The sequence below is a fragment of the Argentina anserina genome, chromosome 1 (genome assembly GCF_933775445.1).
Source record: "Argentina anserina chromosome 1, drPotAnse1.1, whole genome shotgun sequence".
NCBI classification, from domain to species: domain Eukaryota; kingdom Viridiplantae; phylum Streptophyta; class Magnoliopsida; order Rosales; family Rosaceae; genus Argentina; species Argentina anserina.
In genome coordinates this window covers 1,117,495-1,131,727 of record NC_065872.1, presented here as the reverse complement: position 1 = coordinate 1,131,727, position 14,233 = coordinate 1,117,495, and the positions used below count along the sequence as shown (strand labels likewise).

The 14,233-nt window shown below is 41.4% G+C and overlaps 3 protein-coding genes across 3 annotated transcripts; 2 read left to right on the top strand and 1 right to left on the bottom strand.

Moving 5' to 3' along the window:
• Positions 1 to 640: 640 nt before the first annotated feature.
• LOC126792643 (zinc finger BED domain-containing protein DAYSLEEPER-like) lies at positions 641 to 2,836 on the top strand. Its single transcript, XM_050519089.1, has one exon. The coding sequence runs from the start codon at positions 641 to 643 to the stop codon at positions 2,834 to 2,836; it is 2,196 nt and encodes a 731-aa protein (XP_050375046.1).
• Positions 2,837 to 4,144: 1,308 nt separating this feature from the next.
• LOC126784805 (zinc finger BED domain-containing protein DAYSLEEPER) lies at positions 4,145 to 8,671 on the top strand. The gene is made up of 2 exons (XM_050510317.1): positions 4,145 to 4,289; positions 5,675 to 8,671. Exon 2 carries the CDS (start codon positions 5,696 to 5,698, stop codon positions 8,423 to 8,425), a length of 2,730 nt encoding a protein of 909 aa, XP_050366274.1. The 5' UTR covers positions 4,145 to 4,289; positions 5,675 to 5,695; the 3' UTR covers positions 8,426 to 8,671.
• A 296-nt stretch (positions 8,672 to 8,967) lies between these two features.
• LOC126785226 (probable galactinol--sucrose galactosyltransferase 6) lies at positions 8,968 to 11,541 on the bottom strand. Its single transcript, XM_050510848.1, is given in 5 exon segments — positions 8,968 to 9,769; positions 9,874 to 10,873; positions 10,876 to 11,215; positions 11,305 to 11,344; positions 11,455 to 11,541. Coding segments are annotated over 3 exon segments (2,016 nt in total). The 5' UTR covers positions 11,165 to 11,215; positions 11,305 to 11,344; positions 11,455 to 11,541; the 3' UTR covers positions 8,968 to 9,042.
• Between the last annotated feature and the right edge of the window lie 2,692 nt (positions 11,542 to 14,233).

Here is a 14,233-nt window from a genome sequence, read left to right as displayed (position 1 = left end):
GGGTTTGGTTTTAGTCCGTCTTCTACACTCTGGTCTTTGGGCCCAACTGTTTGGTCTCTCAAAAAAGAAGAAAAAAGAGCTTGCACTTTAACAGAAAAATAAGACTATGGGCTTGGCTCTGTAGTCCCATAGAAGATGATGAAACTTTTTTAATTATGCTCATATGGCTGAGTTGCTCTGCTCATAAAGTCATGTATTTTGGTTTCTGATTCAGAATAGCTATGCATGTTCGATTTAGAATGTATTGCCCCTGTGTTCCGGTCTTTGATCTCTATTAGGCACAGCAGGTGTTTGTTACTTATTGTTGGCTAAAACTATGTAGCAACACACATCTATATGCTTTGACACACTGCATAACTATTGAGTTGAAAGTGAATAGCTGTGGTTTAGAGGTCTTAGCACTATTTGTCTGCTATAATGTTCTGGGGAATCTGATGTTCTTGAGTTAGTTTTTTGTTGCTTTGGAGTAGTAAGATTTTTTTTTCTTTCTCAGTATAAAGGTTCTGATTTATTTATTTATTTTCGTTTTCTTTTTGTTCCTGCTTGGATTCTTTTCTCACTATACGTGTTACTCTCATTATGCTTTCTTTTGTATTAGTTCTGTTTTAGCTTCCTGCTAATGTTGTTGCTGTTTGCCAAAATGCAGGATTTTATACTTGAAGAAATCATGCCTGATGCTAACAATATTGACCTCGCTGACAACAATCATGAGGGGACAAATCCAGACATAGAGCAGCCTAGAAATGACTTTTGGGATCATATCACCCTGGAAACTGAAGAGCCAATGATGGCTCCTATTGAGCACAACCCTGATGTGCAGAAGATGGAAAGATTAGATCAAGAAGAAAAGGTCCTAATCCAGACTCAAACTCATTTTTTAGTTCCGGAGACACCTTTCCTGGAATATGAAAACAATAAGGCAATCTCCTATCCGAACAATGAGGCAGCGTTCTATCCAAACAGTGGGGCAGACTCCTATCCTAACAATGCGGAGAATCATCATGAAACACAGCCTAGCAAGCGGAGGAAAAGGAAGTCCACGGTTTGGGAGCATTTCACCATAGAAATTGTGAGTGATGATTGTAGAAGAGCATACTGCAACCAATGCAAGCGAAGCTATGCTTATAGTAAAGGCTCAAAAGTATCAGGCACCAGCCACCTTAGGCGCCATGTTGAGAAGGGGTCATGTGCTGCACTTCTCCGTAGCCAATACAATAACCAATCTGAACCATCATCTTCAAAGGTAGCTACTAATTCATTAAAGCGTCGTTACAAACGAGCTTCTAGCACACCACAATTCGTATTTGATCAAAACCACTGCCGCAATGACATTGCCAGAATGACCATCATGCATGAATATCCACTGCATATGGTTGAACATCCTGGTTTTGTTTCTTTTGTAAAAAATCTTCAGCCTGAGTTTAACTCCAACATAATGACCTTTAATACTGTGCAAGGAGATTGCATTGCAACATATCAGATGGAAAAGCAAAGCCTTAGAAAATTTATTCAGGGTATAGCTGGTCATGTCTGCCTTTCTTTGGACGTGTGGACTTCCTCTCCAGGGTTGGGATATGTGTTTGTTACAGGACACTTCATCGATGCTGACTGGAAACTGCATAGGCGGCTGCTCAATGTTGTGATGGAACCGTATCCTGACTCGGACACTGCGCTTAGCCATGCTCTTAAGTTGTGCCTTCATAATTGGAGTTTGGAGAACAAGTTATTTTCCGTCACCTATAATGATCGGTCATTTATGATGAGTGAATCTGTTTTTGAAAGTCTAAAGCTTCATCTTCCTTCCGGTGGTCAACTATTGTCTGGCAACTGCCTCGCACGCACTCTTAGCAGCATTGCAAAAGAAGTACTGGTGAATTCCCATGATACAGTCAAGAAAATCCGGGAGAGCATCAAGTACGTGACGACTTCAGAGCCCCTTGAGGAAGAGTTTATTGAGCTTAAGAAACAGCTTCATGTCCCAAGTGAAAGGAACATATTTCTTGATGATCAAGCTCAATGGAATACCACATATCAAATGTTGGTGGCCGCTAATGAATTGAAGCAAGTTTTTTCATGCTTGGATACATATGATGCCGAATTTGACATACAAGCCCCCTCAATGGAAGATTGGAAGCAAGTTGAGACTCTCTGTGTACAGTTGAAGTCGATTTTTGATACAGCATACATCCTGGCTACTACAAAAAACCCAACTGCAAATCTCTTCTTCCCTAAAATTTGGAGGATTCATGGAGACCTGTCTGCTGGTATCAACAATGAGGATCCCTTCGTTAGTTACCTTTCTCGAACAATGCTAGAAAAAATTAATACGTACTGGAAGCATTGTAGCCTGACTTTGGCTGTAGCAGTGGTCATGGATCCGAGGTACAAGATGAGGTACGTTGAGTTCACTTTCACAACATTTTATAGCGAAGAAGAAGCTGCAACATGTATCAAAATGGTTGATGATCGAATTCACGAGCTCTTTCAGGAATACTCTACAATGTCTTTGCCTCTGGCACCAAATTATGCAGAAGAATTTGATGTCTACATCATGGAGAATTTAAAGACAGAACTGGATCAGTATTTGGCAGAGCTTCCAATTCGAGTCCATGACTTTGATGTCCTAGGCTGGTGGAAACTAAACCAGATGATGTACCCAACTCTTTCGCAGATGGCTCGCGACATTTTATCCTTTCCAGTATCTACAGTTCCTTGTGACTCAGTGTTCGATACCAATGCAAAAGAGATGGATCAGTACAGAAGTTCCTTGCAAGCAGAGACAGTGGAAGCTCTAGTATGTGCAAAAGATTGGATGCAGTATGGAAGTTCTTTATGATGAGTTTTATTAGTCATGATACATTAACTAGAATTCTTTGAAATGTCTAATTTTTTTAAGTTTATGTTACTTCTTAGATGTGAGATTTATCGTCTCCAACAATTTACTAGTTTTGGATTTATAATGCAGTTTCTGATTGTGCATATGATCCGGCTAAACTATAGAATGGCGATTCGATTATAATGCAATCCCATTATTAATTTCTATATGTGAAAATTGATTAGCCTTGGTCGATGTGAAAAGTGCATCACGCTTCCCTTCCACAAAAATATCCTTAGTTGCTTACTAATCTGCTTATAATGTTATTGAAGAGACTCGACTGCTGGCCGCTTCCTATTGCTCCCTTTCTAGTGATAGAACCCGCTATATATTTCTAACACATTTCAGACTTGTTAATAATACTTGCACATTACCGGTTATAATCAATTCTAAACAACTAAACATTAACTTAAAGTTAAACACGACGACTTGTTTTAATCACCATCATGTGTGGCCTTTATCTTGGTGGTCATTGTAAAAAATACCACAAATTTCATATAAATTTAACAATTTAATTATTATAATAATCAAATTGTCACGTTTGAATGCAAATGCGAGATCTTTTCACAATTGTCACACTTCTAAAAGCCATAAATCCATACTTTTGTGATTTGTATTTGTGGCATATACATATGTTTTTTGTAGTGCCAGTTCACTAAGATTACAGCGTTCAAATCCATACAACAAAAGTTTTATAACAAAGACTTGGGTCAGTTGGGTGCAATGTTTGCTAATAACACCTTGATGTTTTGGGTGCAATGTTTGCTAATAACACCTTGATGTATATATATACCAGTTTTGAAAGCTATGTCCATCTTCACTAATACACCCACTATTTTTTGTCCGTTATACCCTCAACGTAGAAGCATAATAACAACTAACCCAAACCATAACCCAATAACAATCCCGCAAATTTTCCAGAATGTGGTAGACACCATTGGGCTCACGACTCTCCAACCTCTAGAAAAGGAAAGCTAAAAAGAGTCCCCGTGTGGGCCCCATACTAGTCCACAATATCCGGTGGGCTACACACGCGTCGCACGTACCGGGGTGGGCTGGCTCGTGGTCCGCTTTAAATTTTACATTCGTAAAACAAAACAAAAAAAGAATAAAAATAAAAATAGGAAATTATTGGACCATCTACAAGTCCAAAAAAAAATCAAATGTGGAGCAGAGAATTGAATTCCTCTATTTCCAATCTGACCCCCAAAACCTTATCCCAACCACTTTCTTTGTTCCACGGTCCAATTAGCCTTTCTCGGGTCTCAAGCCCAATCTCAGAGACTCTCTCTCTCTCTCTCTCTCTCTCTCTCTCTCTCTCTCTCTCTTTCTCTGCAAAACCCTAGATCTGTCCCCCCCTCCGCCGCTGACCGAGCTCTCCGATCTCCGTCATCCTCCCGTCGATTCACCTCCGGTAACAATCTCCAAACTACCACATCTCCAATTTCGTCGTCGAACATTTCTGCTCTGTTTCATTTCGCCACGTTGCTGTTTTCATTTTTCATCAATTTGTTGCTGGTTTTTATCGTCGTGGTCATTTTTTTGGTTTTGAATTCTGTGTTTTGCATACGTCAGCGTGAGTTTTGAGGTGGCTGTGATCATTTTCGTGTGGGAATTATGTCATCTGAGTCTGTGGAAAGATTGCTGTGTTATTGTTGTGTTTCTTTTTTTTGTTTAAGCTCAGTTTTGTTTTTGAGTTCGAATTAGGAAGATTACTGTTTGATCTGGGCTTGTTTATAGCTACCCAGATTCCGATCTCGAACTGGTCGCAGATCTGGTTGTGTGTTTCGATTAATTTGTGTTAGTTTTAGCCCGGTTCTGGTGTTGGTCAGCGTTGACCTGACCCATCTGGAGATCCATGGTTAGGTGAAAACTGTGAGAGTTTCGTGTTTTGTTGCAAAGATGCAAAGACGGGGACTTTAAGAATCAGATGGACTGGGGAGTTTAGATCTGTTTGGTTGGGTTGACTTGTTCATGAACTTGTTTCGGCCCTTAACCCTTTTATGTCTGGTTGGGCCCAAGGGGGGGGGTCTTATGTTTGTGTTTTATTTTCTTAGTCAAGTGTTCAACTCTTTTTTACCCCTGAAACTAAACTTAGTCACACACAAAAGGAAGCAATTTTTACTTTTTTTATCTGGACTAGTGGCTTGTTGTTAACAGTAAATGAGATTTAACTATATCAATAAGTTGAGGACATGGGCATATAATAGATGACTTTTACAGAACTGTCTTTTTAACTATGCATGAATTTTCAAGAAAGCAAATTGGCTTGCATAGATGTCTTTCTTACATGATTTATGATAAAAACAGAATCATGAAGCTTGATGAAATGATGCTTAGTCATGCTCTTGAGTTTTTCTGTCGTGCTTTCTCGTTTCAAACCCGCATGAATAGAAAAACAATGTCTTTGTTTGCTAGGGTGGATTGGCACGTATGTCTTATTGTGCACATACATATTGCGTTCATAAATGTATTTATTTTTCCTCTGAGAACCAATTGTCTATAATCATTTCACAAGCATTATGGTGTTTTTAATTTGGTTTAGTCTTCACATTTAAATTTTTAAATTTTGTTGTTGCTCTTTTGCATGTGTTAGATCTATTGTATTATTCTGGGCATCTGTAGATAGGCCTCAACATTACAAACTCTTATGTTCTGCCCATCTGTGGATATGTTCTTCACCGTCATCGTTATTTCCTCCATTCACCATCTCCTATAGTGGTTCTTCAATTTGTTTACCAGATTTTGTATGTAATGTATCACTGCTTACTGTGCTTCACATGGATTTACTGAATACAGGATCATACTTCTGAAGACAACATGGCCACCACTGTCGAAGAGAAGTCAGCCACTCCTGTTCAAGAAAAAACCACGGCTGTAGATGAGCCAGTTACTACTCTAGTTGAAGAGCCTGTGACTAATTCTGCTGAAGATCCTGTGACTAATACTGCTGAAGAGCCAGTGACTAATGCTGCTGAAGAGCCCGTGACTGATCTGGGAGAACAGCCTGTGACTAATCCAGTTAAGGAGCCAGTGACGACTACAGTTGAAGAGCCACTTACTACGACAGTTGAAGAGTCAGTGACTACTACAATAGAAGAGTCAGTGACTACTACAATTGAAGAGACGGTGACAATGCAAGTTGATACTACTCCAGTGGATGAGTCAATGGCTGCTCCAGTTGATGAGACAATGTCTATGCCAGTTGAAGATTCAGCAACTATTCCAGTTGAAGAGCCAAGGACCACTCCATTTAAAGATCCAGTGCCTCCTCCAGTTGAAGAATCGATGCCTATTCAAGATGAAGAGCCGTTGCCTATTCAAGTTGAAGAGCCGATGAGTACTCCCATTCAAGACAGGATGGCCACCCATGATGAAGAAAAGATGCTTAGTCTTACCCACTATGAAGAAAAGACAGAAACTCCATATGCAAACAATGAGGCAATTCACTATGCAAACAATGAGATCACCCACTATGAAAACAATGAGATGATACCTTATGCTAACAATGAGGTCACACACTATGCAAACCATGATGGGGCCCTTGTCAGCAATGAGCTGGCCCCCTATGAAAACACTGAAGGGGCAAATCCAGAAGCACATCCTAATAAGCGGAGGAAAAAGAAGTCTCTAGTTTGGGAGCATTTCACCATTGAAAATGTCAGTCCTGGATGTAGGAGGGCGTGTTGTAAACAGTGCAAACAGAGTTTTGCATATAGTACTGGTTCGAAAGTTGCAGGTACCAGCCACCTTAAACGCCACATTGCTAAGGGAACTTGCCCAGCACTTCAGCGTAACCAGGACAAGAATCAGTCATCTCCATATACTCCAGCTTCAAGAGGTGGCAGTGCTGCAAATACACCAAAACGGCGTTATCGTACTGCTAACTCACCCCAGTTTCTTTTTGATCCAGACCGTTGTCGTCATGAGATTGCAAAGATGATCATCATGCATGACTACCCCCTGCATATGGTTGAACATCCTGGGTTTGTAACTTTTGTTCAGAATCTCCAGCCACAATTTAATATGGTGAGCTTCAATACTCTCCAAGGTGATTGTGTTGCAACTTACCTAATGGAGAAGCAAAACCTTAACAAGTTTATTGAGGGCATACCCGGGCGTGTCTGCCTCACCTTGGACGTGTGGACTTCGTCCCAAAGCGTGGGTTATGTATTTATTACTGGGCACTTCATTGATGCTGACTGGAAGTTGCACAAGCGGCTACTTAATGTTGTGATGGAACCGTATCCTGACTCAGATTCTGTGCTTAGCCATGCTGTTGCTGTTTGCCTTCATGACTGGAGTTTGGAGAGCAAGTTGTTTTCCATCACCTATGATCACCCAGTGAATGAGGCAGCTCTTGAGAAATTAAGGCCTCTTCTCCCCATTAAGAACCCACTTATCCTCAATGGTCAATTATTGGTTGGGAATTGTGTTGCACGTACTTTGAGCAGTATTGCAAAAGAAGTGTTAGAGGCAGGGCGAGATGTAGTAAAAAAAGTCCGGGATAGTGTCAAGTATGTGAAGACATCAGAGTCCCATGAGGAAAAGTTTGTGGAGCTTAAGCAACAGCTTCAAGTCCCAAGTGAAAAGAGCATATCTCTTGATGACCAAACTCAATGGAATACTACATATCAAATGCTGCAGGCTGCTTCTGAGTTAAAGGAAGTATTTTCTTGCTTGGATACGTCGGATCCTGATTACAAACAAGCCCCCTCAATGGAAGACTGGAAGCAAGTTGAGACTCTCTGCACATACTTGAAACTGATATTTGATGCATCCAACATCCTGACTACTACAACCAGCCCAACTGCAGTTACCTTCTTCCATGAAGTGTGGAGAATTCAGTCAGACCTGGCTCGTGCAATTACGACTGAGGATCTCTTTGTCTGCAACCTCACTAAGACGATGCAAGAAAGAATTGAAAAGTACTGGAAGAATTGTTGCCTGGCATTGGCAACAGCAGTGGTTATGGATCCTAGGTTCAAGATGAAGCTTGTTGAGTTCAGTTTTAACAAAGTTTATGGTGAAGAAGCTCCAACATTTATCAAGATCGTTGATGATGGAATTCATGAACTCTTTCATGAATATTTGACACTGCCCTTGCCTCTGACGCCAGCTTATGCAGAAGAAGGAAATGCAGGAGGCAACACTAGGACAGAGGATTCCCAAGGAGGAACCATTGCAGACAACGGCCTCACCGACTTTGATGTGTACATTATGGAGACAACTAGCCAACAGATGAAGTCAGAGCTTGATCAGTATTTGGAAGAGGCGCTGTTGCCTAGAGTCCACGAATTTGATGTTCTAGGCTGGTGGAAACTGAACAAGATGAAATACCCTACTCTTTCAAAGATGGCTCGTGACATTTTGTCAATTCCGGTGTCTACAGTTTCTTCTGATTCTGTTTTCGATACCACAGCCAAAGAGATGGATCAGTACAGGAGTTCTCTGCGACCAGAGACGGTGGAAGCTGTTATATGTGCAAAGGATTGGATGCAGTATGCATCTGCACAGGTTTCGAATTCCCTTGTCAGAATGGAGTATTAGATCATAGATTCTTATGGATAGACAATATCGGTCAAGTGTCATGTTCGATGCCAGCCGGAAAGATGTATGCGGTAGGTTCTGTATCATTTCAATGTAGTTGGTTTCACCAATCGCCATTAGGTTATCTCCTGTACCAATTCTAGTGATTGTAAGCTTGGACATGAACATTTAGTTTGCTAGTTTTAGGTTTCTAATGTTATTAATGCTATGCAATTTCAAAGCTGAGCTTTATGTAGAATTTGGTAATGTCTCGCAGAGTTGCCATTTGCTTTTGTCCCAGGTATGTGAATTAATGTGATATAGTAACTCGCATTCTCCTGTGGAAATTTGTATTATGCTGAGCCTATAATAACCTTCTGCTTTGAATATGCATGCTTACCTGCTAACATTTCATGGATTCTTTCAGTTTCGACTCTCTTACATCTGTTTGATTATGCGGTTGGTTTATACAAATCTATGCCTGCTAGATTCTTGGTTACAGAAGGGTTCAGGACTTCAGGCATTATAATTTGAAGTGACAAATAGAACTTTAATGTAGCTCACAACAATACAATGGTTAAATTGTCCTGTCCTCCCTGACAGAACAGAGGAATTGAATCCTAATCTAACAGTAATGCCTATAACTCAACCTCGACTAGTTGTACTCTTTTCCCCTCTTCAGGCATATGATCCGAGCTCAAAGTCACCAACCCAGACGCTGGATCATAGCTGAAATCAACCTCATTTGTCCCAACACAACACCTCCTGGGCTTCTCCGAAGAATACACGCCAAACTTTCCACACCCTCTAACCTCCATGGAGACTAATCCCTGCTCAAATCTCAACTCTTCAATGGCTCCACCGGCATTGTACATGTCGACTAGTCCCAAAGGAGCGAAACTCACGCCGCCCGCCAAAACCCTGATGGGACTCACAGTGAAAATCTCATGTTCTAGCACTTTGAGTGAGATAGGCATAGCAGCATTGTAAGGCAATGTCACAACCTCTCCTGTCCGATTGCAGTACACGGCGCAGTCACCGTTCCATTCGGGATCAGTAGCAGACTCCTTAATGAGGTGGACGTCGCCGCCGCGGACATAACCTGTTATTGCGTCCGATTTCGTAAGGTGGAATGCGTTTTTCCTCTCCACTGAGCTCCATGCTGCTCCTTGGCAGTTGTACACCCCCAATACACCTGTGTACTTATTCATGTTCCATATCTTCAACAAAGTCACCCCATCCCGGGCCGGGTCGGAAAACAAACAGTCCCGGGTCGGCCTTCCCGGTAATCGGGCCCGGAGCACCGACCCGTCCGGCAAAACAATCTTCTTCAACAGCTCAAAGTCATGCTTCCCCGGCGCATCACTATTAAACAAAATACCAAAATCCAAATTAATTAAAATCAAACCAAAATTAAACTTCATAAAACAAAAAAGAATTATGAATCTGTAGTGTAGAGTGTAGCTTACCTAACGTAAACAGGTCCACCACTGATGGCTCTTGCCGACGCGTGGTACTCAGCCGCCGGGTGGAGCGAGTGGAACATGTCCCAATCCGGCAGCATAAACTCGCCGAGGAAAACGCTATTATACGCCACCGCCGCCACGTGGATCGTATGCGACATTACATCGCGCGGGTAGAAGTCGTCGGAGGCTCTCACCACCGCCGTGTTTTTCTCACAGTACAGCGCATCTGTATTATGGCTCATGCACGCTATGATCCCATTGTCCACAAAGTTCCTACACACCGAAGCATCCAACGCCTGGTGGAACTGCCGCGTCAGCTCGACCCGACCACCCAGCCCAGCTCCGAGAGTCTCCAGCACGCACTGCACGTCCACCTTAACCCCATCTACACCCGCAGCGGCCAAGTAGCTGTGTAGCTCGTTATAAAACTTGTACACGCTTTTCGGGCTCACTAGTCCCAACCCCTGTAACCGGAGAATGTCTGATTTCCACGCCGGTTCATTCTCCATTACTCCCTTGGATAAATCCGGGAACTTCAAAACGGACCCGTATTCCTCCCCGGGCCGGACCCCGCCCCAGTAACCCGTAATCGCATGCCAGACGTACACATATTTCAACCCGTAGTTTTCTTTTGCTATGTTCACTATGGCCCTAATCCCATCCTCCTTGTTTTGAAACTTGGAGTTCTCTTTGATTCCGGTCAGTCTCTGCAGCTCGCCGGCCTTATCCTCATCGCCGGCGACTGACTGCCAGCCGTCGTCGATGATCACAAACTTCGGCGGCGCCCCTCCGGCGGTGAGGCTTTTCAGGCCAGCCTCGACTCCTTCTTCAGTCACGTCTTGGTAAAACGCGTCCCAGGTGCACCACCCGAAGTAGTCAACGATCCCGGGGAGCTTCTTCTCGTGACGTTGACGGAACGTCTTCAGGTGGCCTTTAACAGCCCTGACGGCTTCCGTTATCGTCGCGAACGGGTCCGTCCCGGCGTGAACGAACACCGAGTGGGAAACTGAGTCTCCAGCGGGACGTCGCCGCCGGACTCTCCCATTTTCTGGGCCATCCACCAGAGCTTGAACCGGAAGCACGCCATGAAGCGCATGCCGGTTTCTAAAGCTCCGAGTGACGTCACGTGCCGGCTGTTGTTGTCATCAAATGCAGCGCCGAGGAAGATTCCGTCGGCCGGACCGGAGGCTGAACCGGACGTGACGGTTACATTATCCGGAACTCCGGTGAGTACCGTCCGATTCTTCACAATCAGCTTCCCGTCGATAACTCGAACCGCCGGCGTAATCGTCATCGGACTTGGGCTGTCCTTCTCTTTTATAGTAGGTAAAGCCTTCTCGCTTCTCTGCAAATTTCAAACTGGACTCTGTAAATAAGATAATTCAAAGCAATTCAATCTACAAACCCTTTTAATGAATTTGGTTTTGGAATTACCTGGAATGCCAATAGCGGGAATGCTCGATTGCGAGGATATCTATGAATTCCAAAGCATGGAAAAGAAATCGGAACTTGTCAGTTTTGCAGTCCAATCCTCAAATCAAAGCTGTAACCAAATGAACTGATCAACAAGGAATAGAATAGTACCAGAAGTCGTATGAGTCTGTAGCTTCGGCAGATTGATTCGGCGAATCGGAGAAGAAAGATTTAATTTGATTAGATGTATTGGGCGAGAGGTATTTATGAGACGAGTTAGAGGAGGAGACCTGTAACACAGATCGGACGCCATTGCTTGTGAGTTTCAATCTCTGAATCCCAGATTTGAGAATCTATACTATTTATGTTTCAGTGTGTAAATAGGTCATTGGGTCCAAGGAGCTTATCCATCCGACGGCTCTGAGGATATCTGCCACGACAATTCAAATTGACGACGAACTGGAATTCCACGTCAGATCCACGTCCTACCAATCCGAAAGCTTCAAACTATTAACATGTGCGTTTTCGAGTTTTTCTTTTTTTACAAAAGAAATTATTTGTCCACTTTTGAAGGCACATTAAATTATAGGTGCTGATGTGTGTCCACGTAATCCTTCACCGGTATTATCCAGTAAGTCCAACCTATAACATGGTAGAGAAGGGTTTCGAGTACGGTGGCATGTTAACCGGTGTTTGGTGATTTGGATGTGTTGATTAGCCTTTTATCCGATAATATTTTCACGGAAATTATTTTGATCCTAATTTCCTACTATATAAGTTTTTTTATACATTAATTGTTTAGTTTTATTTATTTTGTTTTTTATCTTACAGTCCCTATGTTTATTTGTGACAAATTGATGACTAAACGACACTTCCGTCCGTTCGTAATTTAGTGGTAATTGAGTGCTGACTTTATAATAGTAGAGATACGCATTATGTTTGATAGGTAAAAACGCGAATGTCTCATATTTCTCGCTAGTTACTGTGATCTTTAGCTAATGTAGAAATTAAACTAAAACATCATTTCCTAATCACTCGTTGCGTCAAGAAAGTGATATTTTTGTATTTTGGAAAGTGATTAGGCGCTAATGAGCATGATTAACAATCATTGGTGAACCACGTATTGCCTTTAGGGGCCCCACTTTATTATGAAATGTTCATAGTTGGCGGGATCATCAGAAACTGACATGGAAATGTGGCAAGTTGATGAATTGTGGCACACGTATCGATTCGTATAGCAAAATATAGTGCAGTTTTATGGTGAAACGTAAATCAATTATTGGAGATGTGAGTCATTCTTATTCTTACGTATGGGAATTGCTAGCTAATTGATCATAACATTTGCGATCGATCTGTATTTTAGTTTAAGATATAGTCAAAAACTCTTAGTTTATACGCAATCAAGAACACTGATATTAATTTGTAGTCGAAAATATAACTTAAGATAAAGAGTTTCCGTTATACAACCACAAACCCGATCAACTCATCTAATTGCCACTTCCTATATCATGATTTTGATCCAATAATCATCTACGATTTTTATGAGGTGTATGACATGGAAAAGAAGCACATTTCACAACCTTACTCCAAACATGAGATGACTTTATTGGAGAAGATCAATCAACGTCCTATTTGGTTTATGCCAACTTTCAGATGTCAACCACTCCTTCTATTAGATTTAACCAGAATAAAACCAAGAATCACAATTTAAACAGAGTAACATAAGAATCCAAAAATAAAGTCAATAAGCAAAGAAAACAAAATCCAGCTCATTCAAATTTGAGCTCCCTAGAACATCCAAACATAAGTTCAATTACCCAAAATGGTTTGTTTAAGTTCAATAAAAATACGAAATAGATCAATAGAGCTACCAACTCCCATTGAATCATATCAAATTAATCTCAATTTCCCCAGTACATATATGAAATTAAAGTTTGCACCCTGAAGAAAAAATGAGGTAATTGGACTTCTAAAATATGAACTTTGAAGAATAATGAAGAATCAAAGATTTTTAGGAGTTTGAGTACAAAACCCATACATAAAAATGCTCAATTGGCAGACACCCAAATGCAAAAAGTGAACAACCAAATAGAAGCTTACCTAGAACTTAATATGTAAAAAATCCATGATAGCTACTCCCCGCTCGATCATGGGAACTCCTCATCCTCTCTCTATCTCGCTATATAGATCAGACGAATCCCCAACAATCGAGACAAATGCAAATGATCAGTTGAAAATCCCTTTAAAATTAAAACCCAATCAGTTCAAAACCAATAGAAACAGATAATAGATTCAAACTGAAACTACTATTACCAAGAGCGTTTGCTTGAATTTGATCAAACATTTTCGTTCCCAGTTTTAGTGGTCGTTCTAAGGTGAATACCCAGTATGAGGAGAGCCCAAATAGGGAGAAAGAGGAGGTCGGGTCTGAAAAGGGGGACAAACGTCGGTTGTGAGAGAGAGAGAGAAAGAAGTCTTCCATATCCAACTCAAGGGGCAGTGTCGTCAAAACGCAATACATCACCAATGGCAAAATTGACCGGACACTGTCATTTGTGAACATTCACTACTGTAGGTACACTGTTGAAATTGCCACCGGCGTATAATATATAGGAAATTAGTTTTTTTCTTGTTCGATGAAAAAAATTTGCTATTAAGACGAACCTCTAAATGAAGTCGAAATGCAAGATATTTTGAGTAGCAAGAGGCAACATATCTATCCAACTAGCAGTTTTGTAGCTAATGCGTCCGCGACAAAGTTCATTTCCTCAAAACATGTGTAAAACTGAAAAAACTAAAATGCCTAGCCGAAACTTCAATAAACACATTAAAAACCCACACTGATTTTGTAGTTTTTTTTTATCATATTTTATTTTGTTAAACTGGGTACAGTAGTTTGGAATCCTATTCTGACTGTTCAGCTGTAAACACCTAGTAGGAAAAATTACTG

What these genes read in the sequence shown, in the direction of transcription:
- LOC126792643 (XM_050519089.1), top strand. Translation starts at nt 641, where the DNA reads ATGCAGGATTTTATACTTGAAGAAATCATGCCTGATGCTAACAATATT.
- LOC126784805 (XM_050510317.1), top strand. Translation starts at nt 5,696, where the DNA reads ATGGCCACCACTGTCGAAGAGAAGTCAGCCACTCCTGTTCAAGAAAAA.